At 35.9% G+C, this 24,638-nt stretch overlaps 1 protein-coding gene across 3 annotated transcripts in view; it reads left to right on the top strand.

Moving 5' to 3' along the window:
- Positions 1 to 8,855, top strand: part of LOC131148824 (vacuolar cation/proton exchanger 5-like) — a 34,503-nt gene extending 25,648 nt beyond the window's left edge. For 2 of the 3 annotated variants that reach the window (XM_058098756.1, XM_058098757.1), the window contains exons 8-13: positions 2,039 to 2,173; positions 2,555 to 2,671; positions 2,742 to 2,795; positions 7,014 to 7,130; positions 7,657 to 7,753; positions 8,277 to 8,855. In XM_058098756.1, coding sequence (XP_057954739.1) covers positions 2,039 to 2,173; positions 2,555 to 2,671; positions 2,742 to 2,795; positions 7,014 to 7,130; positions 7,657 to 7,753; positions 8,277 to 8,299 — 543 coding nt within the window. In that variant the 3' untranslated portion in view covers positions 8,300 to 8,855. Of the gene's footprint in view, positions 1 to 2,038; positions 2,174 to 2,554; positions 2,672 to 2,741; positions 2,796 to 7,013; positions 7,131 to 7,656 lie in introns of all 3 variants that reach the window. The other variant, XM_058098755.1, reaches the window with a different exon arrangement.
- The last annotated feature ends 15,783 nt before the right edge of the window (positions 8,856 to 24,638 follow it).

Raw genomic sequence — 24,638 nt, 5'->3', positions numbered from 1 at the left:
AAGGGGAACCTCTATAACCACTTTCCTATTAAAAAAATGCTTTAGAGACCACATTATGAAGCCCCAACCTCCCCTTATATTTGGTCTCGTAACCACATCCTAGCTAACCAGGTGATCCCTCTTATCCTTCCCCCGGGAACCATACCATTGGAAATTTCTCATAATTATCTCCAAAGCCCCTGCCACCCTGGCAGGAATTCTAATAAGGGATAAAACAAAAATGGGAATAATAGAAAGGGAAGCACTGGTAAGTGCTAATAATATTAGAAAGTGATGCGAACTATAGAAAGCTCAAAATAGAGCAAACATAAGATCAAAGAATTCGAGACATGAACTAAATTTGAAGTGAAGCATACTTAGGACCTTCTATGTGTGTCTGTGTGTGTCTATCTGTATTTGGATAAAGGAGGGGGCTATCTCCAATTGGCTAAAGATTTTAGAAGATGGGTAAAGAAAGAATTTGAAGAGAAAGAACTCGAAGAATCCCCAATCTAAAACGGAGCACCTTCCCTTGTAGTTGGAGCTGAAGAATGCAGCACACATGGTAGTGAACTTTTTCATTAAGACTGAAGAAATGGAAATCTCTTGAAAGAGGCAATACCCCCCCCCCCCCTTTCTCCCACCCACCTACCCACCCACTGAAACTTAAATTTTGTGCATTATGAATAGTAGATTGTCTAAAAAGCCGTTGCACAAGCAGCTCCAATAGAGTCTCTCCCACCCAAATGTCATCCCAAAAATGAACTCTGTTACCATTACCCACTTTGACGCAAGTAAAGGGAAAGAAAAGACAAGCACCCTGGAAAACAAACTTTGAGGGGCTTGCATGGGAAACAATGCCACTTCCATTAGTATCCCACCCATTCTAATGAATACTATACTTTCAATAACCTAAAGTCATAAGGAATCAGTCTCTAAAGGGAACCTCCATAACCTCTTTCCAATTGAAGATATGTTTTCAGAAACCACATTACCAAGCCCCAGTTTCCCCTTAGATTTAGGTCTCCTAACCACGTCCCAGTTAACAATGTGATCCCTGTTATCTCTACCACACCCCTCCCTCCTAAAAGAAAAAAAAAATAAAAATAAACCATACTATAAGAAATCTCTCATAATTTTTCAAAGTCCCTGCCACCCTTGCGGGATTTCTAACAAGTGATAAAAAATTGGAATATTAGATAAGGAAGCACTGATAAGTGCTGATAATAGTAGAGAGTGATGGGGAGTATTATAAGCTCAAAATAGAGCATAATGTGTGTGTTTGTGTGTGTGTGTGTGTGTGTGTGTGTTTTTTTTTTTTGGGTAATGGAAGTTTTTGGATGATGAAGGTGCCTGCTGGTTGTCCCCTTGGGATGACAAAGCCTTTGCCTTCAGCTTCTTATTTTTTAATATTCTTCAGCATTTTGCTATTAGATTATGGTATGATTGTTTTCTCGCATTGTGATGAAACAGTGATCATTGGCAAAATTATAGCCACTCGTCAATTATCATTTGGAAAGGAACTGATGATACCTAATTAATATTATTTATCATTTATCCAATGGATAGCTTACTGGTGGTGATTCACAATTTTTCAACAGTCTTGCATTTCTCCCTGTGCCCTGTCTTTATTCTATAGTTTACTTTGGCCTGGGTTTGTAATTTTTCCTACTGCTTCCATTTCTGTTATGAGTTCTTGTGCATTGTTTGAAGTGTTCTTGTAAGTTTGAAAGTGGGACTTTCTAGTGTGTGCTAATTGCTGACAATTTTCCTGTTGTTCCCCAACTTTCTTTATCTCATACTTGCAATTAGTGTGTATACATGCTGTCTGAAAGACAAGTTGATAAGGTGTAGCAAGAGCTGGAGAGAGAGAGCCACAGTAAATTAATTTACTTGTAGTCAGGATTGTCCTAAAACATGCACATTATTTAAGAAGTTATGATCTTTCTATTTTTTGCTGTGTGCAACTCCACTTTAGTTGACATTTTATATCCATGTAGTGTCAATACTTTTGATTTTTACTGTAAATGGTGTAATTCGATAAATGCTTTAAAATCAGGTGGGGGATCATGCTGAAGGGAACCTAGATGATGTAGAGAATCCAGAGATCTCCAAGTGGGAATCAATAATTTGGTTATGTATTTTGACTGCATGGATTTCAGTCCTCTCCGAATACCTAGTTGACACAATAGAGGTAATTTAGCTAGTTATTTTATTCAGACTCTACAGCTATTGAATTCCTCAGAAAGCCTATTATTTATTTATTGGGATATAAGTGAGATATCCCTTTTTCTCTTCGACAAAATTTTATTTCTCCATGTTGTAGACTGCAACTTGCAACTGATAGGTTACCTTTAATTCCAACAGGGAGAGAGCCTCCCCATTTGCAGAGATATTCATCTAAATTACATTTTCCCCCATTATATTCAAAGATGTGAAGCTTTCTATAATGTAGCTGCTAAGATTGATGCGATGGAAGGGACATTTTTTGTTTTGTTTTGTTTTGTTTTTGTTTTTTTTTTTGAACTTTTTTTCCCTGATCGTTCTTTACCCCAAATGTGATTATTTTTTTCAGGGTGCATCAGTTTCAATGAAAATTCCGATGGCATTTATTAGTGTTATACTGCTTCCCATTGTTGGAAATGCCGCAGAACATGCAAGTGCCGTTATGTTTGCTATGAAAGACAAGCTTGTAAGTCCTTGAAATTTCTTATAGCCATGTCTTATTATATTCTACTAACCTATGAATCATTTCTTTTTAGGACATTTCTTTGGGAGTGGCAATAGGATCATCAACACAGATATCTATGTTTGGGGTAGGTATTGAAAACTATCTAGATTCATACTACCATCTATTTGTTAAGATGCATTTTTGTACGCACAATTTTCCTGAGCTTGCTTCTATGGGCTTGAAGTTTGTAGGAAGAGGCCAGCATTGATTTGGTGGTGCACAGTAATTTTTATTTTGAGTATGATCATTGGATATTGAACGAAAATGTCTCTTCATATCATGGACTGCTATCTCCAAGGAAAAATGACATATCCAATGATAGATACAGGATAATGGAATATGAGAAGTACAACATAAAAAATAATTGTTTTTCTTGACAGTTGATTTGGATCCAATGTTTTTCACAAAATGATCCCCTTGAGTAGATATTAAAAATAAAATTTCCCTTGGATGCTATTTCTGCCTCATGATGAGGGGTAATTTTCTAAATTAATTTATTGCGCCTTTTAAAGTTGCATGCCGGTTGGGAAAATAAGTCAACTTGATACATGTTCTATTTGTAGTGAATGTTGCTGCCACAGATATGCCTGTGATTAGATTATCCATTGGCAGATCTTTACAGAGAATATGATTTTTATGGTCCTCCAAAGATTTTTTTTTTTTTTAAAATCAATAAAGAAAATTTTACATTAGAAAAGCATCAAAGGGATGACATCAACCACTCAGTGTTGCTGTTGGAACAGAAGAATAGAAAAAACAGAAAAAAAAAATAACAGAAGAAAAATACTGAAAAAATGCCTCTTTAATTTACTGACTTGATGAAGAAATTACATATATAAAAAGCTACAGGGCTGCAGCACCTTTTGCTGGATTTTTGAGATTCTTTTCTATTTTTTTTTCACTACTTAAAATGACTGGGATAAGGCCACTATTTATAGGGCAGAGTACATGGGGAATAGATGGAACTTTTAATATTCTAGGGACTTAACAACTCATCTAGAAACAAGGCAAAGAATATGACAAGTTCTTAGACTGAATAACTCACTCCTGTGCTATTAATGGATGACAGCTGTATTCCACTTTGAAAAAACTGAACAGAACTTTGAATAAGAATCACACTGGCTGTAACTTGCTGACTGAATAATTTTATTGCTGAATGTTCCGCTGACTGTAAGTTGAGTTGTCTGCTGACTTTTCAACTAAATAACTGAATTAACTAACTTCAGTAGGTTCATGGCTTTCTCACAGTTGCAAACATCAAGGATTACATTATGATCATTAACAATTTGCCCAACAAGCCAGCTGGAAACAACAGCAATCCACTGCTCTTCACAAATCTGAGGTGGAGTAGCTGTATCTTGGAAGGCTCTCTTATTTCTTTTTTTCCAAGCTCACCAAAATGTGGGGAGAGGGATGAGGTTCAAAGCCTTCTGCTTCTCCTTGGTGGCTCTGGTGCCTTTCCAAGCCCAAATCGCCCCTCCTATGGAATTGGCCGTAACCCACTGCTGTCCAGTCAAGGATAGGACCATATTCTACAAGTTCCTTGTCCGGGGGCAGTGGAGAAGAATGTGATTGACTGATTTTGCATCAGCCATACAAAGAAAACACCTACTTGTAATTGTAAGCCACCTTTTTCTGCATATTGTCAAGGGTTAAAATATTTCCATGTGTGGACTGCCAAACAAAAAAAGCAACCTTTAAAGGGGGTGCTGTCCTTCAAATATGAAACCAAGCGGAGCTTTTGCAATTTGTTCCCATGGAGAAGAGCTTGTGTAAAGATTTAATAGTGAAAACACTATTTTTTTCCAAAGTCCATTTTGGTTCGTTGGTGATGTTTCGATAAAGGAAATTATAGAGATTTTTGTAAAGGTCAGAGAGTGCATGAAGTTCCAAATCTACCACATTCTTGGTAAAAAAAAATATATTCTAGAAAATTACCAGTGATTTGGAGATGATGACTGATAAGGGTATTGTCACAAGGCAAGCTGTAGATGGGCGGAAAAGCAGGTCTAAGATTTCTGTTCTCACTCCACACATCATGCCAATAATAAACGTTGGCCACATTTCCCACTTGAAATCTCACAAATTGAAAAAATCATCCCATCCTTTCCTGATGAATTTCCAAACTCCCGCTCCATAGGGTTCCCTACTATTTTGTGTTGTCCAACCATTATGCTCAAGCTCATGTTTAGAAATAATAATATCCCACTAAAAGTGGTCTTTCTCCTTCATAAACCTCCATAACCACTTCCCAAGGAGGGATTTATTGAAAATAAGGGATTTCAGCCTCAAACCTCCTGAGCATATAGGTTGTTTAAACATACCCCATCTAACAAGGTGATATTTTAACTCCTCCCCTAAACTTTACTAAAGAAATTTTCTTTGAATTCCCCCCAATCTCCTAGCAACTGAGGCCAGTAAGGGAAGGAGGGACATGAAATAGACTAGAATATTCCTCAAAGTGCTCCTAATAAGGGTGAGTCTACCTCCTTTTGATAAGAAATTTCTTTTTGATCCTGCCGGTCTCCTTTCAAACTTCTCGATGATGGGGTCCTGGACTCCTTCGTCTTTGAATTTGGCTCTGAGGGGGAAGACTGAGGTAAATAATGGGAAAGGATCAAGACCAGCAATCCAATTGGAATAAGCTCACGTCTACCAAGGTTCACTTTCAAGCTTGAGACAGCCTCAAACCCTAACAAGTTGTAAAGAAGGTTGAGGATATGAAGGGGGTCATATTTGCCAAAAATGATATCATTTGCGAAAGGAAGATGAGAAACTTTTGTAAGCCCTCCATTTCTGCCCACCTTGAGACCTCTAACGATCCCCCTTTAGTAGCTTTCATCAGCATGAGGCTAAGCACCTCCACAACCAAAATAAACGGAGAAGGAGACAAGTGATCTCCTTGTCTCACACCTCATGAGGAGCGAAAAAAATCAAAGGGCGGCCATTTATGAGCACCGAGAAGCTTTGAATTTTGATGCATTGAGCAATCCAACTGCAGTAGAGGCCCCCAAAGCCCATTTTCCTAAGGAGATAAAGAAGGAAGTTCCAGTTAGCATGATCAAATGCTTTCACCATATCCAGTTTGCACACTATTCTCCTTTTTCCCTCCTTTAGTTAGACATCCACCGCCTCATTGGCAGTAAGGGCAGCATGCATAATCCATCTTCCAGTCACAAAAGCATATTGATACTAACCAAGACTTCCGGATTGCTTTTTTGAACCTCTCAGCTAGGACTTCGGCGACGGTTTCATAAATGCTTCTACCAAGCTAATAGGGCAGAAATCCTTGATGTTAACACTCCCAATGTTCTTCGGAACAAGAGTGATAAAGGTGGTATTGATGCAGCTGCGAATTTTCTTGATTGTACACGTATGTTGCATGAGTGACTTGATCATTAGTTTCTGATGGACAGATAGAGAATGTCCTACTTCAATTTAGCAACTTGGTAGAAGTATGTTTTGGCTTTTAGTGGTGGAGTACCTCCCCTATTAAGTGAGCATGGAATGTATGCTTAATAACCAGAATTTAGAGCCTTATTCTCCCCAATTAGGTTTGTTGGCTGCATGAATCCTCCTTCAGCTCTGTCTAGACATATTCTGCTTTTGAATCTTTTGTCCCTCAGTAATAAATGAGAGGATATTAGCGAATAGTTTATTACATGGCTGCAGTACAAGCACCCTCACACAATCAGGTGGGGCGGTGGAGTGGGTGTGGGTGGATGGGTGGGTTATTTCTGCCATGAATATTTCTTTCATCATTACATTCACACAATGGTGTGTCTTGATCTAATGTTTCAACTAGCTTGGTATAAATGGAAGAAAGCAACAAAAAGGTGTTTAGTCCTCTGTTACATAGTGCTATACTAATGGTGTTTCACTTTGTCTATCTGCATGTGACGGGTTTCCATATCAAATTTTCAATATTGCATCTCTACTTCCCTATTTATGATGTAAGAAAAGTTGTGTGTCACTTCTTGGCTCGGTACATTGTTTCATCCTGTTTTCAACTAAACTTGCACTAATTTCCTGTTCTTTCTGTTTTGTTTTCTAAAGCTATGGGTGGTTGTGACTTTCTATATTTTATGTTTTGAGGAACTTGAAATGCTTACTATGAGTGATCATTCCTTGAAATGCCACAATATAGAGTTGAGCTTTGCTGCAGTAGTATGGTCTCTTTTTTAGAGTGGTTTTGTCGAGCCTCAGTCTGCTCAAAAGTTTTAAAGTTATTCTACTTCTTATCCTCTTTATGTCAAAATCTCTTAAAGGCTGTACAGCTATAACATTGTTGCTATGTCTACAGATTCCTTTTTGCGTGGTAGCTGGGTGGATCATGGGGCACCCTATGGACTTAAATTTTCAACTTTTTGAGACTGCCACACTTTTCATGACAGTTCTAGTGGTGGCCTTCTTGTTGCAGGTTTGCCCATTACTTTCCCTGAATGCCTTCATACATTAATTTTTTCTGTTTAGATGGCGGTGACTGGAAATATTTCTTGGTCACGTGGAAGTTTGCTAGCTATGAATGAGCTAATTTTTAAAGGCATACCTCCCATCCTCCCCTAAGGGAAGATGAGCCTTGGCATTCCATGTGAGGGGCCACCAGATACGCTGTTAGGCCTCAAGCCCTTGCTCATTTGTAATAGATCAAATAAATTATATTTCAAAATTTATATTAAATAAATAATTTAATATAAGAAATATAATTATAATTAATAAGTATAATAATTAAGATAAAATTATAGTAGTATAGTTTTGAAAAATTAAAATAAATATATAAAATATAAAATCAAAATATATTAAATGTTTCTATTAATAGTATAACCTATTATATGGAGTTATTAAACATTATGATATTATATTATTAATTTTGCTTTTTATTTGGAAGTTATCATTTTTTATTTTTTTTTCCCAAGCTCACTCCTTGCATAAATTTGAGCTTGCAGGAGGGAACATCTAACTACTTTAAAGGTCTAATGCTCATTCTTTGCTACCTGATAGTTGCTGCAAGTTTCTTTGTACATGTAGATCCTGAATCTGTGGGTGAGCTTGTTTCTTCTTCCCCTTCCAACTGGAAATATAGAAGCTTTAATGACTTATATGTATGCTTTGAGCATTGCCTTTGTATCAGTACTTTGTATTTGGTTATATTTCCTTTTTCCATTTTATTTTTCTAGAGTGAAATTTTGTTCACTCTTGGTTATTATCCCGTTCACAAAACATGTCTGCACCCTAAGCTCTAGTTGAGCATGTCCTTTCTGGTGACATGGGAATAAAAATGAAACAATTTTATCTGAAGGGCATCCATTCAGATTCTCTTACGCTGCGTTTGGGAGCATTAATTTCAGGTCTTGGAATTGGATTTGGATTTGGACAAGGTTCAATACAATTTTGTGTTATATTTCTTTCAAATCCATACAAATTCAAATCCAAGGCCTCTTCCAAACACATGGTTACAGAATTTCTCCTACAAAGTCTGTCTATACTATTGCCTGGTGAAGCCCTTGTTAATTTTTCTGGTCTTGTGATGATTAATCTGTAACACAATGGTTACATGGTTTTGCAGCAGATAAGCCCGGAAAAATGTAGTCATAAAGAGCAATGTATTCACGGAGTTGCCCTGCAAAAGGACTTCATCCACTCAAATGTGGATATGATGATGAGGAGGTTCCTAGTTCGAGACAGATTCTTGGACTAGATACGTTCTGCTCAAGAGCTGTATATTAATGTGATAGCTTTTTAAATTGAACCATTCCTCTCCGATTTCAAGCTTCCAGGATGTTTTGAAGTTCACTTTGATGATGAGGTGATTGGTGAATACTTTCTTGTTTCATACTTCATTGGTAGAGAGGTGATAGCTGGACATAGGCATTAGCTTTTAGTTAAATTTCATATGGTAGGGAGGCAAAAGCAAGTGAAATATATGAAATTCCAAGTATACAGAGTTCTCTTTTGTTAATATTACAAATATGGATGTAGTTTTTGGTATTTTTTTCCCCTTATCCACATAACTACAAAATGCTTCCTACATTTGGATCCTTTTTCGTGTTCTTGTTTTTTTTTTTTTTATGCTATATTTGTGAAATTTACTCGTGGGAAGAGACGCAAGTCATATTTGGAACGAAAATGAATGTTGCTGTAGAAATCTTTGTCTATCTTTTTTGTCATATTTTGCAATTTTTAAGTACTGAATTTAAATAAAAAACTGCTCATATTTGAAGTTAGATTTTGCAAATGCTTTTGATGATTTACTATAGTATCATGTCATTAGAAGTTGAATTGCATCAAATATGTTTTTTTGGAAAATTGCAAGAGTCAAGAACCTTTCCTGGGGTTGCTAACATTGTCACTCGTGTTTGAGCCTTTTCAAGATGCACTGATTTGAGAGATTAAGATTAACTTAATATCATAGGTTAAACTTTTTAAAATCACAAGTTTATCTGCATATATGTTGAAGTTAGAATAACTTGAACGGGACAAATAATGGGAAAGATATTTTCTGTAGCTTATATGTTCAATAATTTACTCTTGCCCTATTTTTTTTTGTTTGGGGGGGGGGGGGGATATAAGATTTGATGTATAAATTTGTATTGGTATCTATTAACGATGTTCATAACATCAAATCAAATCAAATTTCGTGAAGAAAAAAAAATTAAAGGATCATTGCTTATTAATTTTAGCAAAACAAAAAAAAAATTAATAGAAGCTAAACTAGTTACAAGAAGAAAAATGGGATAAAATTTTAAATGTTAAAATTTAATTTGAAGACAAACAAGAATGCATGTTGGTGTTCTTTTCCCTCGATAATCTTCCTAACAGTAGGAGCCTACCTAACAACAATTCTAAGAGATGTGTAACCATGAAAACCCTAGTAGAGAATGTGCTAGTCCTACTTGAGCCCTTTCCCATAAATGAAAGGGGAGGCAGCTTTAAGGTGCTTCAAGAATCAGCCTTGGAGCAAGGATTGGATTGGCAGTAGTTGCATTAATGTACAGCTTTACCCCTTCCAATTTTAGCTTAACATTGTCAATCGAAATCCTAGATAAGCTTTTGAAGAAGGCAGAGGAATAATGCACCACCAAGGAGGTGGAGCAACCTTAGAAATAATTTAAGCTCATGAAAGAGAGAAAACTAATAAGGAAAGAAGGGAGCCACAAAAAAAAAAAAAAAGCATCAAACCCCATTGTCTCCATCCCGTAGGAACTGCGAGATCGCCCCAAGGACGCTTTCGACATCCAGGTGTCACGGACCAATCATAGAATCCTGTTCAATAAGTGGAACGTATTAGCTGTCCGCTCTCAGGTTGGGTAATAAGGGTCGGAGAAGGGCAATCACTCATTCTTAAAACCAGCATTCTTAAAACCAATGAAAGAGTTGAGTGGAAAGGGGGGAAAGCTCCTCTAGGCAAAACTTAACTCCTCTTAACATATCCTAGGGCTAGAACATTATACAAATCTACAATCAACCTATGATTCGATGGCGAAGACATCCCAAGCCAAAGCCCCATAGAATGTTCCTATATCATTACTATCAATTCTCGAAGACCAGAACCATGACATCGAGAAATACCACAACCTTTGTGATAAAATTGAGGTCTTCATCAAAGATGGAACATTGGCTTATTTTGATTAGGTTGTCTTGTTGGGGGGAGATTTGAACTCAGCCCAAAAAGCTTTGGTCAAGGAGCGACTGCTCCCCTCCAACGTCAAAAGGATGAGGATAGAGTGCAAGCACCTTTGGCAAACCATCTTCTTCTCTAATTAGAAACTTAGGGATCTTCACCACCCTTCGGATGACATGCTTGTGCTAACGACCATCATCATCAACTATGACATCAAAAAGGCCTTTAATGATGATGGAAGTTTTGCACATATACTTCATTATAAGACATTTATGCAAATTGAAGATTGCTTGAAGCAAGTAATGATCCTATTAGCTGGCTTTGCCAAGAGGTGGTGCGACTTTAAGAAATCATCACTTTGCCTCTTTCCCTGGGAATCCCTATAAAAAAACCACCATGATTGATTTCCTGGTGTTAGAAGTCACATCGATGTACAATGTAATCCTAATAAGGTTCTCTTTGAATTTGGTGAAGGTTATGAGGTCCATTTACCATCTAATGATGAAGTTCCTAATCCTTATCGGAGTTAGAGAACTTAGAGGACAAGAAGCTCATTCCCATCGATATTACTTTTCAACCTTGAAAGGAAAGGAAGAGCCAAATATGGCAATGACCATGGAAGATCTCCAAACTCCACACTAGGCAATGATCTTCAAGTTGCAGTAAAAGTGCCCCTCGATGAAGTTAACCCAAGGAAGATGATGCAAATGAGCACATCCAAACAAGAGACATGGGGGAATCTAATTAGCTCCCTACAAGATAATGTCAATGTGTTTAAATGAAATGGTCAAGGTGGATTTGATAGGTCATCACACATTGCCTAGGAATATACAATGGAAGTATACCTTTTTTTTAGAGGAACCAAGCCGTCACTAAGGAATTTTAGAAGCCCATGGGTGCTGAGTTAATTTGGATAGCTGCTTGGAGTAGTTATCTAATATTGTTCTAGTGAAGAAGGCCAAGATATAGTGAATGGGCATTGACTTTATAGACCTCAACTAACCATACTCTAATGATTGCTTCTTGTTGCCAAAATTTAATTAATTGGTTGACCTTCTTATTTTTCATAGATGCCTATTCCATAACTAGATCTAGATGGTGCAAGAAAACAAAGAGAAAACATTATTTATAACGAAGAAGGGGATATATATCAATTGATGTTATTTGGCCTGAAGAATGTTGTTGCAACCTTATAGGGTATCTCACATTTTTTTTTTTAGCACCACGGTTAATGAAATATGGGGATTTATGTAGATGGCCTACAATGAAAAGCTTCACCCTGGAGAGTCATACTCTGGCTTGGTAGAAACATTTTGGGGTTGTTGTCCTAACATGGCTTTCAAATCTTATTTTGATGATAACAAATCAAGGTAAATTTAACATATTGTGGTTTAAGTGATGATGTTTCAGGAAACCAAGTCTATGAAGTTCAAAAGTTCAAGTATTAAGAGTCCAAGATCACAAGTGATTATTAAAAGCTTATACTCCGACAACAAGTGATCAAAAGGAAGCTTAAAGGATCAAAGACAGACAACTCTTATGGAAGCTCAAAGGATATTGAAGTTCAAGACAAGATGGACTCAAAGCTAAGATATATATGAAGACTTCAAGTTTAGAAAATTTTAAAGTCTTAAGGAAGTCTTGTGTAAGTACTTCATTTAAATATCAAAATGAATGCTTTGAAGCTCATTAGGGTTAATTATGGACTTAGAGACCTTATTTTTGAAAATCCTGGAACATATCTTTGAAAAGTCTTAAAACAAGTTGGCAAGAGTTTTTGAAAAAAAATTTAGAAATAGTGTTTTTAACTGTTTAGGCGATTGGCCCTAATCTGGTCAGGCGACTAACAATTTATGTTGAATTAAATTTGGAAGACAGTATAAGATTAGGCGACTGACCGTTGTGAGTTTTGGCGATTGACCCTGTTTTGACCTTGAAAATATGCTGATTTTCAAAGATCAGGCGACTGGCTCCAATGGGTTTAGGCGACCGACCTTCGTAACGGCTAGTTTTAAAACAACATTTTAAAGTTTCCAAATTGAGTTACTTGTGCCCCAAACTTTGTAAAAACTTGGGAAACACTCCAACGAACTTGGGCAATACAAATTTATGACTTTTTAGCTCTATAAATACATGATTTCACAAATCAAATTGTATACCAAGAATTACAAATCTGATTTCAAGCCTATATTGCTCATACTCTCTCAAGGCCTTCTTGTACACATCTACTTGTTGAGATTTTCTAAGAATTACTAAGTTATTGTTCATCGATCTTTGAGAAAAACTTCTAAGTTTTGAATCAATCAAAGAAAGAATCCCGGTGATATACTCTTTGAGCATCAATTCTATTTTTCATTGATATTTACATTGAAGTATTGATTAGTTGTACTATATTATGTACTAATCTGCTCTATTTGAGAGTAATTCTTGTACGCAAGAAATTGTTCATGTTTTCGTGTTTTCTTGAAGGTTCAAGGCTTTTGAATCGTTGTACCAAACGTGGGGTATCATTTGGAGAAGTGTACTCTAGCCTATTGAAGGAGGGATTGTAAGTTTGCTCCTACCTGTAAAGGAGTGTTATAGTGGAATCCTTAGGTGGTGTTGCCTAAGGCAAGGACATTGGCAGGTATAGCCAAACCTCGTAAAAACTCGATCTCACTCTCTTTCCCTGAACTCTCTTTAATTTTCTGCACATATATAACTGTGTGGTTATTTATTTCAAATCTATAAACTGTGTGAATTGGATTTTAAATAAATCAAAAATTAATTTAACTTTGGGATTGCGGAAACCAAGCGAGAGTACGTTGGTTGATCAATACTTATTGTGGAAACCATAAGGGTGTACATTCATTGATTAACACCCAACACTCATTAATTGAAAGTTTATTTAAATTCTGAGTTTTGGGAGAGTGTTGGAAATTTCAATTGTGCTTCATTAAATCTATTAACACAAGGCTTTTTTCACACTCTACTTTGAATTATTCAATCGCTAAATCTCGGAAGCTTTGCTGAATTCATTCTATAGTGGGAATCTTGTTTTGATTATCTTGTTGAGTGGATCGAAATATTCAAAAGTTAAAAGTATTACATTGTGAATTCATTGGTTGGGTGTTGATTGAAATTACTGCAAGATCAAGTTGACATACTCATTCATAGAGGCTTAAAATTTGAATTCGATTTTTAGTTGGACTAAGTGATTAAAACTTAAAAATTATGTTTGTGATTGTTGAATATAAAAAGGTTCAGAAAGAATTCATAAAAAGATTCTTAAAGAAATTTTAAAACCCAATGCACCCCGCTCGTGGGACTACACTTTAGTTTTCAATTGGTATCAGAGCGAGGTTGTAGCAAATCTTAACCTAAAAGCTACACAAAGATCTAAATGGCACACCTAGGCATAGCTCCCTTTGCCGAGGGTCAATCCTCAACTAGGCCTCCTATCTTTTGTGGTCTTAACTATATTTTTTTAGAAATCAAGTGACTCACTTTAAAAATGAGCAGCGCGAAGGCTATCCCAATTATAGGAGTTCAGTCGTCTAATAATTAGCCCAAGGGCCAAATCGTCTCCTTAGGGAATGCAGTTTAATTCCAAATTTTGTGTAATTCCAAAATGAAATAAGAAAAGAAATTTTTACTGAACATAGTTTAGATTCGGTTTCCTAGGATTTTTGGTATTTTTGCAATGAAACTTAATCCCTAACTAAAAATTAAACATGCACTGAATAACCAAACAAGTGCCAGACTCAATATCAAAATAACAAAATAATTAAACACTACAATCATCTAAAATAAAAACAAACTAAACTCATTAATAAATAAAGCTCAATCAAATAAAGTACCAAACTTAATAACAAGCCCAAAATAGATTAAACAAAAAAAAAATGACTTTAATAATAAAAGTGCCCGGAAAGAAATATTTAAATCCTACAAAGATGTCTAATTAATAAAGAAAGACAAAATGTTGATTACTCAAACAATTAAAGTTCAACAATTAATTTAATGCAAGAAACAAAAAAAATTTGAAAATTAAGGACACTACTCCTAAACAAATTAAACTTTTAAAATATCTTTTAGAAAGAAAAGAGAGATGAGAGATAAACCCAATGATAATATAAATATTCAACGCAATCATCAACTTAAATTAAATATTTAAAATTAGTGAGAGAGAGAGAGAGAGAGAGAGATGATAGTCGTAGGGCCTTTTTGGTTCCCCAATCTTTTCCAGAACAGCAATCCTCCTCTCTGGTTCTCGCACTGCTCTCCCCCCAAGCACACTCTTGTGCGGCACTAGTTCCAAGGAGGAAAAAGAAAACCCTAAAAACTTTTCTAAAAAAAAAAAAAAAAAACTTTTTGCAAAATCTACTCTCCCTTTTACATTAAATTTCGGCTACCCCAAAAATGAGCCTCTAGCGCCCAGTGCATGCATGATGCGACACCTCCCACATGGTCACATCAAAGGCTTTTGAAGCCCATCTATTAGCTACCAAGCCCAGCTACCAACTACCTCACTTGCATGGCCTCATGGCTTGCTCACTTGCACACATGACACATTCACTTATCAATTGGCCTCATTAAACAAATTTATTCGACTTTAATTTTCGAAAGAATTTCTTGCAATAATGAAATACCAAAAATGTAATAATCCGAACTCAGAAAAATAAAAAAAAATAAATAAAAGGTAAAAGGGGGAAAATAAAATAAAAGGGAAAAGAAATTTAACAAGGGTATCAAGCAGGGACTTGTCGACGAACATCCTTCTGGGTTTCGTAGACGAGTACATGTGTCTCGTCAACGAGGAATTACTAAGAGCAGAGAAAATTTAGGTTTTTAAACACTTTGTCAACGAACATTTAGACCTCGTTGACAAATGTTCTTCTTGACTTCGTCGACGAACCTACGTGTCTCGTCGACAAAGGCATGATTATAAATAGGCCTTGAATCTTCTTTTTCGCAAATTTCTCTCTCCTCTCTCATTTTCTCTCTCTGGGTTTCGATTTTCCTACCTATTTTCATCGAATCTGGCCTGAATTTAGCTTGATTCAACGATCAAAAACTACCACAAGGTTCTTGGGAAGATTCTCTACAATATAGGCAGAGCAGATTTTTAGTTTGGAGTACTTGGGCAACACTCCAAAACATGGGTAAGTAAGGTATTATAATATTAAATTAAGTATTGGGAGTGTGCGGGCCTAGGAAATGAGAAATGTTAAATATCCTGGAGTTAAACTAATTAAGTTTAGATTTTTGGAATACAGGGTCTTGTTTCCTGTTCGATTTTAGGCAGAATCCCGAGGAGCGGGTAAGGGGAAAATGTTATAGCAGCTTTTTGTTAATTTTAAACCGGTTAAATTCAAGTATATAAAATTATACATATTTAGGTATAATTTTCTGAAAGGGTATACTTTTGGATAAAAAATTATTTAATTATGTATATTGTGTTTGGGAAAAACCGTGTGGTGTGAAAATAACTTTGGTTGCAAGTACTGCTTGATTACGATTACTGTTCACTTGTGATTACTGTTTGGGTTATAAATTTTATTTGGTTGTGAATATTGTTCAACTGTGAGTATTTTTTGATTTTGAATACTATGGTAAATGTGTTGATGTGCTTGGATAATGGGTTATGCAAAGGATGTGTATTGCTTTATGGTTCATGTAAATTGCGATATAGTGTTGGCAGTGGTATGAGGAGATCGTTATATCGTATCTGATATAATCACCTTATAACGTTGGTAGTGGCATGAGGAGGTCATTATATGGGTGTTTATATTAAGGTGGTAAAACATTGGCAATGGAATGAGGAGTTTGTTTTACCGATTTACTATGAATAGGATTGTGTGTGTAAATTTGTAACCTGTGTGGTTAAGAAACTTGTGTAGTAACTTGTGTGATTGATAATCCTGTGTGGATGGTATTCCTGTGTGGATGTGAGTCCTGTATGGATGGTATTCCTATGTGGATGTGAGTCCTGTGTGGACATTGATTACTGTGTGAATATGTACCCTGTGTGGGTGTGAATAAAGAATGTGTATATACTGTGTGGATTGTTTTTGATATGCATATACATGTGGATCTCTGTGAAATGATTAACATTGGATGTGTGCAAATTTAATTGCATAAGTATTTATGGTAAAGTAAAATTCTCCACCGAGGGCTTGCTGAGAAAGGTGAGTACCCTGGTAATTTTCTGTTGGTGCTAGAGTAGAAGAAATCTACTTGTATGGGCGGGTAAGCTTCCCTATTCTCGGAGAATTTTCCTGGATACATAACCCGAGGGCTTACTAAGTAAGGTGAGTGCCCTAGCATTAGTGTTAGAACAGATGGAAGCTACTTGTATGGGCATGTAGTTTTCCCTTTTCTCGGGAATTATCAGTAAAAATAATTATGAATGTGTGTATGATATCAGATGACGGTGTTGTTATTAATAATGTGGTTTCTCAGCTTCTATGATATTAAATAATAGATGATTATATTTTTGTATGTACTAAACTCTCTGCCACACACTGTTATAGCTTTTTCTTCCTTATTGAGAGGTGTCTCACCCTGGCAATGTATTACTCTTTTCAGGTCCTTCAGGTGATTGAGTTTAGAAAGCTCTGGGGCGGGATTTAGTTTTGTGAGTATTTAGAAGAACAGATATGTTGACCCTACGGGTCATACACTGTTTTGATTATGACAAATACTCAGGTATTTATGTCTGCCGAGTTGTTGTGCAGGTTTTCATTGACAATATCATATGATGGCACTCGAAAGCTTGAAGAAATATGAAAACCCTTATTGCTTTTAAGTGTTGTATTTTTTTCATTCAATTGGGTTTGTAATAATCATTTATTCCAAGCTTTATAATAATTTGCATATCATGCATGTAGGAATTGATAAGTTCAGGACCTTAGAATGACCTTAGGGGTCGACCGACGCCAGGTTTTTGGGACTAACTCAAAGACCTTAGAAAGACCTTACGTCCCAACACTTACACGTAAATTAATCCCCAAGATCACATATAATATCAGGGGAATAAATTGAATAAAATCTGGACTTAAAGGGGAAAATAAGTGAGGCTTCGGGTGGCCAAACTTGGAAAAGCTTATTTGCCTTGGTCGACCGAATAGTAAAAAGTCAGCATCGTTGACCTTACTTCAAGCGAACGAACTGGAATGAGCGTATCTTCCTCGGTTGACAAAACTTGTTTCTACATTTTCCCCAACTGTTCGGGTGCTCTAACCTTCACATGTAAAATACCCTCGGGCGACCGAAGGTTGTTGTTCGGGCTACCAAAAATATGTACAGGCGACCGAACCCCAAATGACTAGAAAATCGCATGGTTTAGCCAACTAAACCTTGACTCGAGCACTCGAACTTTGAAAATCACCATTTTCCGTTGAGTCTGTTCGGGTGATCGAACCGTGGTTCAGCCACCCGAAACTCTCGGGTTGGCAGATTTTTAACCGAGGTAATTAGGGATAAAAAGGGGGTTAATTTCTTAAACATAATTAAAACAAATTCTAAAATTATCCTTGGGTCCCCAACGGTCATAATTTGGCCCTTCTCCATATATATGCTTTCATTTGCACAAATTAGGGGTGATTAGCAAATAGGATTAAGACAAAACTCTCTCAAATTTACAAATCCTATTTTGTTCATACTAATCCCATACACTCTCATACACCTATTTCTTTGATCGTCCAAGCTTTGTGAGAGTGCCTTGAGTGTTTATACTCCACTTCATTTTGCTTAATACTCTCATTTGTATTGTTTTATTGATTGATTTTAATATTGAGAGTTAAACATAAGTTTTCCCACTTATTTAATCTAATAAATCTTGTGTAGGGAAAACTTTGAGGCTTGTGGGTTTTTGCATTGATATTGCAAAATACCTTAGTGTAACGCCCTGACACCTTAAGTGGGCCTGGAGTGCTACTAATCCATTCATTTACCTAATAATCCACATTCTAATATCATTTATGCAGCGAAAAACATAACTCAAATCTTTCAACAAACATAACACCAGAGTTTTCTACATCCATCGACATTCTAACATACATCATACTTCCACCTATATTCACATAAATACATATTTCCAAAACGTAACACCTACACTTCCAGTATTCACAAACATCAGTATGTTTCACAATCATCCATTACTCAAAAGACTTAAACATAAACCATAAAATGTTTACATCCCAAAATATTATCAAAACTATACCCTTTTCCTCAGAAGTGTTATAACAGCTCGAGCTCTCTAAGCTCGATCTTGTGGAGATTCTGAAAAAGTTTGGTTCATATTAGGGTGAGACACATCTCAGTAAGAGAAGAAACAATATACTAAAATAGTGTGAGGCCAACATGAGTTTATATAACACATAATATTTAACATTTGAAAATCATTAACATAATTTTTGAAATCATCCTATTCAAACACATGCAAGGTATTTTATCCACGAGATTACCTAAGGATAGGGGTGATTACCCGCCCATATAAGTAGCACCCCTATGCTTTTATACATTAGGCAACCCAAAGGTCATAGATAAAGCATACCAGGGCACTCACCTTACTCAGTAAGCCCTCAAGTAATAAGTTAATCTCGTACTCATACAATTCATACAAAAGTTTACCGGCGTACGCTCCCAAGAATAGGGAAATCTACTCGCACATACAAGTAGTTCCCTAGCACGTTATGCAGCCTATTGCTACACCTGATACAACCAAGGCACTTGCCTTTCTCAGTAAGCCCTCAGACGAAGAGTTTGCCTCGCCCAAACGTAACATGTTCTACTAGCATAAATATTGCTAATACCATAATACATTATTTTGTTTGTCATTATTCTGCATTTCTCAACTGTTCATGTTTCCATCTTTTACTTTTCATTTCATTTCACTTTACGTGGCTCTTTTCCATTTTACATTGTTTACATTTCTCATTTCATTTCCATTTTCATTTCATTTCATTTCATACCCAGTATCTTTCAGCTATTTTACCCAACATTTTTTAGCCGTTTTATCCAACATTTTTCAGCTGTTTTACCCAATATCTTTTTGCCGTTTTACCCAGCATCTTTCAGCTGTTTTACCCAACATCTTTCAGCTGTTTTACCTAACATCTTTGAACTGTTTACATGATTACATTAACATACACAAGCAGCATAGTTCATATCATATTTCATTCTCAATGCATTACTTACTTAACCTGCATCTCATACATTTAACATATATTTGCACAGAACTTACATTTACTTATGCCACACAATTTAGCAATAAAATTCATACACTGCCTGTAAAATAAGCTAACCAACATTTAATGCTTATATACTGAAAATACCTTTCATTTCTTACATAATTAACTTGAAAATATTTTCCACTTTCATTAGTTGATTTTCGCATATACGTATCTAATAAACAACCCTAAACCCGGAAAAAAAAAATGTAATTTAAATGATTGACATTTTAAACTCATACTGAAACATATACACGTATATATAACACAATTCATTTTCCATTAAATTCATAAAAATTTTGATTTAATATATATTTTCCCTTTACCCGGTTCTTGAAAAAATCCACTAACACCCCAGCCTACACCCCACGGTGTTCAAAATCCCTAAAACCTTGAAATTCAAATTTCACTACATTACTCATCACAATCCCTAGAGTAACTTTTCTTCAAATTTCCCTAAACTCTGAATACTCTAAATAGCCTAATAAAGCCTAAATTATTAAACTTACCCCCGATTTAGGATTGGTACCCTGAAGCTCCAATTTGAAAACCTGCTCCGACTAGATTGTGAAGAATCTCCTGACAATTTTCATTCGTTAATTGGGCTTATGGTTTAAGAAAAATTGAGGTGAATTTGAGATTTGACTTTACCCTAGGAGATATGCCTACGCTACTCTCACAACAGATCTATTCTAGTAGAAATGTCGGTGGCGACGAGCAGAGCCCAACGGTATTTCTGAATCTTTGATCAACCGAATATTAGAGACGAGATGAAGGAGAGTGGGAGAGAGGGGACGAGGAGGTCAGAAGGGGGGGGGGGGTGTAGACTACGCAACGTTCTCTGGAATTTTGTTTCTAGTTGCTTCCTGAACATTACTTTAGGAAGCTTTACTTTATGAATATATATATATATATATATATATATATATCCTTATGATATTATATTATTATTATTATATTATATTATTTAATTAATAATAATTATTTAATTAATTAATTTTTTTATTTTAATTTTTTTTATTTCTTTGATACTATTTCTTTTTATTTATTTATTTAATACATCAATTTAATAATGTGTAACTAATTAATTGATTAAAAATTTTAATTAATTTATTTATTTTATTTATTATTTTTTCTAATTATTCTAATTTTTCGAGTCTCTACATTCTCCCCTCCTTAAGAAATTTCGTCCTCGAATTTTACTATCTAATCATATTTTCACATCACTAAAATTTATCATCTCATGCAATTTAGTATATATCACCAAATAAACTTTTGTATCATCTAAAATTAAATACGATCATTATTATCTTAAACATAAATTCATACTTGCCCCCCCTGGCATTCTTTGGCTCAAGTTGGATTAACGAGTAAACTCGTGCTGAACCACCTCTGCCAAGTGGTATTGGCTGTTTTCCTCGATCTTGATTTTGTGCAGGTACTACAAGCAACGGTTCTCGACAATTCTTCTTAACATGCCCTGGTTTACCGCACTTAAAACAGGTAGGAGTCCGAAACCAGCATTCTCCTCTATGCCTCTTGTTATATGCCTGACACACAGGGTAGGGCTGACTACCTTAATAATCGGGACCCACTGCATCTTTTCCTTTCTTCCCTGATCCCTGACTGACCTCAGCTTGGAAACTAGGTGGTGCTAGCCTCTTCTTCTGCTCTATAGGCTTTGTACTGCCCTAGATGCTCTTTTCCAGCACCGAAACCTTATCAACTAAATATGAAAAACTCTAAACTTGAAACCCCACCACTAGCTCATAAATTCTGTGCCTTAGGCCTTTTTCAAATTTCCTGACCTTCCTTACTTCAATTGGGATTAGAAACGGAGCAAAACTTGACAATTCAACAAAGTTGGCCGCATATTCACCGACCGTCATATTCCCCTATGTCAGATTAGTAAATTCTTCAATCTTTTCCTCTCTGACAGATGAAGGAAAATACTTGTCAAAGAACAGCTCCTTGAATCTCTCCTAAGTAAGAGCTATCTTTACCACCCTCTAATCCTCTAGCAGCTTCGCAAAAAGCCACCAGCACTTTGCCTTTCCAGTCATCTTGAATGCAGCATAACGGATCCTTTGCTCGTCCGTGCAGTCAAGTACCTCCAATATCTCTTCTATCTGTTGAACCCAGTTCTCTACAATCACCGGATCAGGTCCCCCTTCAAAAGTAGGAGGGTTCATTGGGCAGTTTTGTTCTCTAGATTCCTTTCTCATTTCTCCCCTATATGCCAGGCTATACCTATCAACATCACAAAGGTATCAATTTCCTCTTCACTGGAGATCTGCGAATCATATTTTCCTTCTACCTTTACATCCTCATCTCTAGGATCCATCCTGAAAATAGGACAAGAAAGAGATAAGAACCTCATATCATAATCCCAACAATACAATTATATAATTTAAATCCAACATATATCCAAATTCCTCATATAAGGACTAGTCTCACAGCTCAGAAACGAAATCATCTAAGGTTTACCACGACTTTTCTGAGGCCGTCGATTGCTTCAGAAAAATCATAGGAAATCGTCGACGTATTTCTGCTTCTAAACTACAAAACAAAATCCTATACTTCCCTACACCAAACCTACTTAATAGCTAACCTAACCTATCCATCTAGCATCCTTATCCTAACTGTTTCCTATACTCTGGTATAAATCATCTCTAATATAACACTCTAACATTTCTATATCTAGGCGATGTGAAATTAATCACACTTTCGGCTGAACATTGCTCTGATACCATCTGTAATGCCCCGACCCCCTAAGTGGGCCCAAAGTGCTACTAATCTATTCATTTACCTAATAATCCACATTCTAATATCGTTTATGCAGCGAAAAACATAACTCAAATCTTTCAACAAATATAACACCAGAGTTTTCTACATCCATCTACATTCTAACATACATCCTACATCCACCTGTATTCACATAAATACATATCTCCAAAACATAACATACACTTCCAGTATTTACAAACACCAACATGTTTCACAATCATCCATTACTCAGAAGACTTAAACATAAAACATAAAATGTTTACATCCCAAAATATTATCAAAACTATACCCTTTTCCTCAGAAGTTTTATAACAGCTCGAGCTCTCTAATCTCGATCTCGTGGAGGTCCTGAAAAAGATTAGTTCATATTCGGGTGAGACACATCTTAGTAAAGGAAAAAACAATATACTAAAACAGTGTGTGGCCAACATGAGTTTATATAACACATAATATTTAACATTTGAAAATTGTTAACATAATTTTTGAAATCATTTTATGATCCTATTCAAACACATGCAAGGTATTTTATCCACGAGATTACCTAAGGATAGGGGTGATTACTCGCCCATATAAGTAGCACCCCTCTGCTCTGATACATTAGGCAACCCAAACGTCACAACTAAAGCATACCAAGGCACTCACCTTACTTAGTAAGCCCTCAAGTAATAAGTTAATCTCGTACTCACACCATTCATACAAAAGTTTACCTATGAAGGCTCCCAAGAATAAGGAAATCTACCCATCCATACAAGTAGTTTCCCTCTGCCCTAACACATTATGCAACCTACTGCTATACTTGATACAACTAGGGCACTCGTCTTTCTCAGCAAGCCCTTGGACGAAGAGTTTGCCTCGCCCAAACGTAATAAGTTCTACAAGCATAAATACTGCTAATACCATAAATTATTATTTTGTTTGCCATTATTCTGCATTTCTCCACTGTTCATGTTTCCATCTTTTACTTTTCATTTCATTTCACTTTATGTGACTCTTTTCCATTTTACATTGTTCACATTTCTCATTTCGTTTCCATTTCATTCATTTCCATTTTCATTTCATACCCAGCATCTTTCAACTGTTTTACCCAACATTTTTTAGCTGTTTTACCCAACATTTTTAAGCTGTTTTACCCAGCATCTTTTGGTTGTTTACCCAACATCTTTCAGCTGTTTTACCCAACATCTTTCATCTATTTTATCTAGTACTTTTTAGCTATTTTACCCAACATCTTTCAGCTGTTTTACCCAGCATCTTTCAGTTGTTTACATGGTTGCATTAACACACACAAGCAGCATAGTTCATATCATATTTCATTCTCAATGCATTACTTATTTAACCTACATCTCATACATTTAACATATATTTGCACAGAACTTACATTTACTTATGCTACACAATTTAGCAATAAAATTCATACACTGCCTGTCAAATAAGCTAACCAACATTTAATGCTTATATACTGAAAATACCTTTCATTTCTTACATAATTATCTTGAAAATATTTTCCATTTTCATCAGTTCATTTTCGCATATACGTATCTAATAAACAACCCTAAACTTAGAAAAAAAAAAACATAATTTAAATGGTTGGCATTTTAAGCCCATACCAAAACGTATACACGTATATATATCACAATTCATTTTTCATTAAATTCATAAAAAATCTGATTTAATATAAATATTTTTCCCCTTACTTGGTTTTTAAAAAAACCCGCTAACACCCTGGCATACGCCCCACGGTGTTCAAAATCCCTGAAACCCTGAAATTCAAACTTCACTACATTGCTCATCACAATCCTTAGAGTAACTTTCCCTAAAATTTCCCTAAACTCCGAATACCCTAAATAGCCTAATAAAGCCTAAATTATTAAACTTACCCTCGATTTAGGATTGGTACCTCAGAGCTCCAATTTGAAAACCCACTCTACCTAGATTGTAGAGAATCTCCCGATGAATCTCCTGGCAATTTTCGTTCGTTAATTGGGCTTATGGTTTAAGAGAAATTGAGGTAAGTTTGAGATTTGGCTTTACCCTAGGAGATATGCCTATGCCGCTCCCATGACAGATCAGCTCCAGTAGAAATGTCGTTGACAACGAGCAAAGCCCAATGGTATTTTTGGATTTTTGATCGGCTGAATATCAGAGACGAAATGGAGGAGAGTGGGAGAGAGGGGGCGAGGAGATCGGGGGGGGGGGGGCAGACTGCGCAGTGTTCTCTGGAATTTTGTTTCCAGTTACTTCCTGAAAATTACTTCAGGAAGCTTTACTTTATGAATATATATATCCTTATAATATTATATTATTATTA

This window comes from Malania oleifera, chromosome 2 (assembly GCF_029873635.1).
Source record: "Malania oleifera isolate guangnan ecotype guangnan chromosome 2, ASM2987363v1, whole genome shotgun sequence".
Classification (NCBI taxonomy): domain Eukaryota; kingdom Viridiplantae; phylum Streptophyta; class Magnoliopsida; order Santalales; family Ximeniaceae; genus Malania; species Malania oleifera.
Note: the sequence above shows the minus strand (reverse complement) of the source record. Positions and strands in the feature narration are given on the sequence as shown.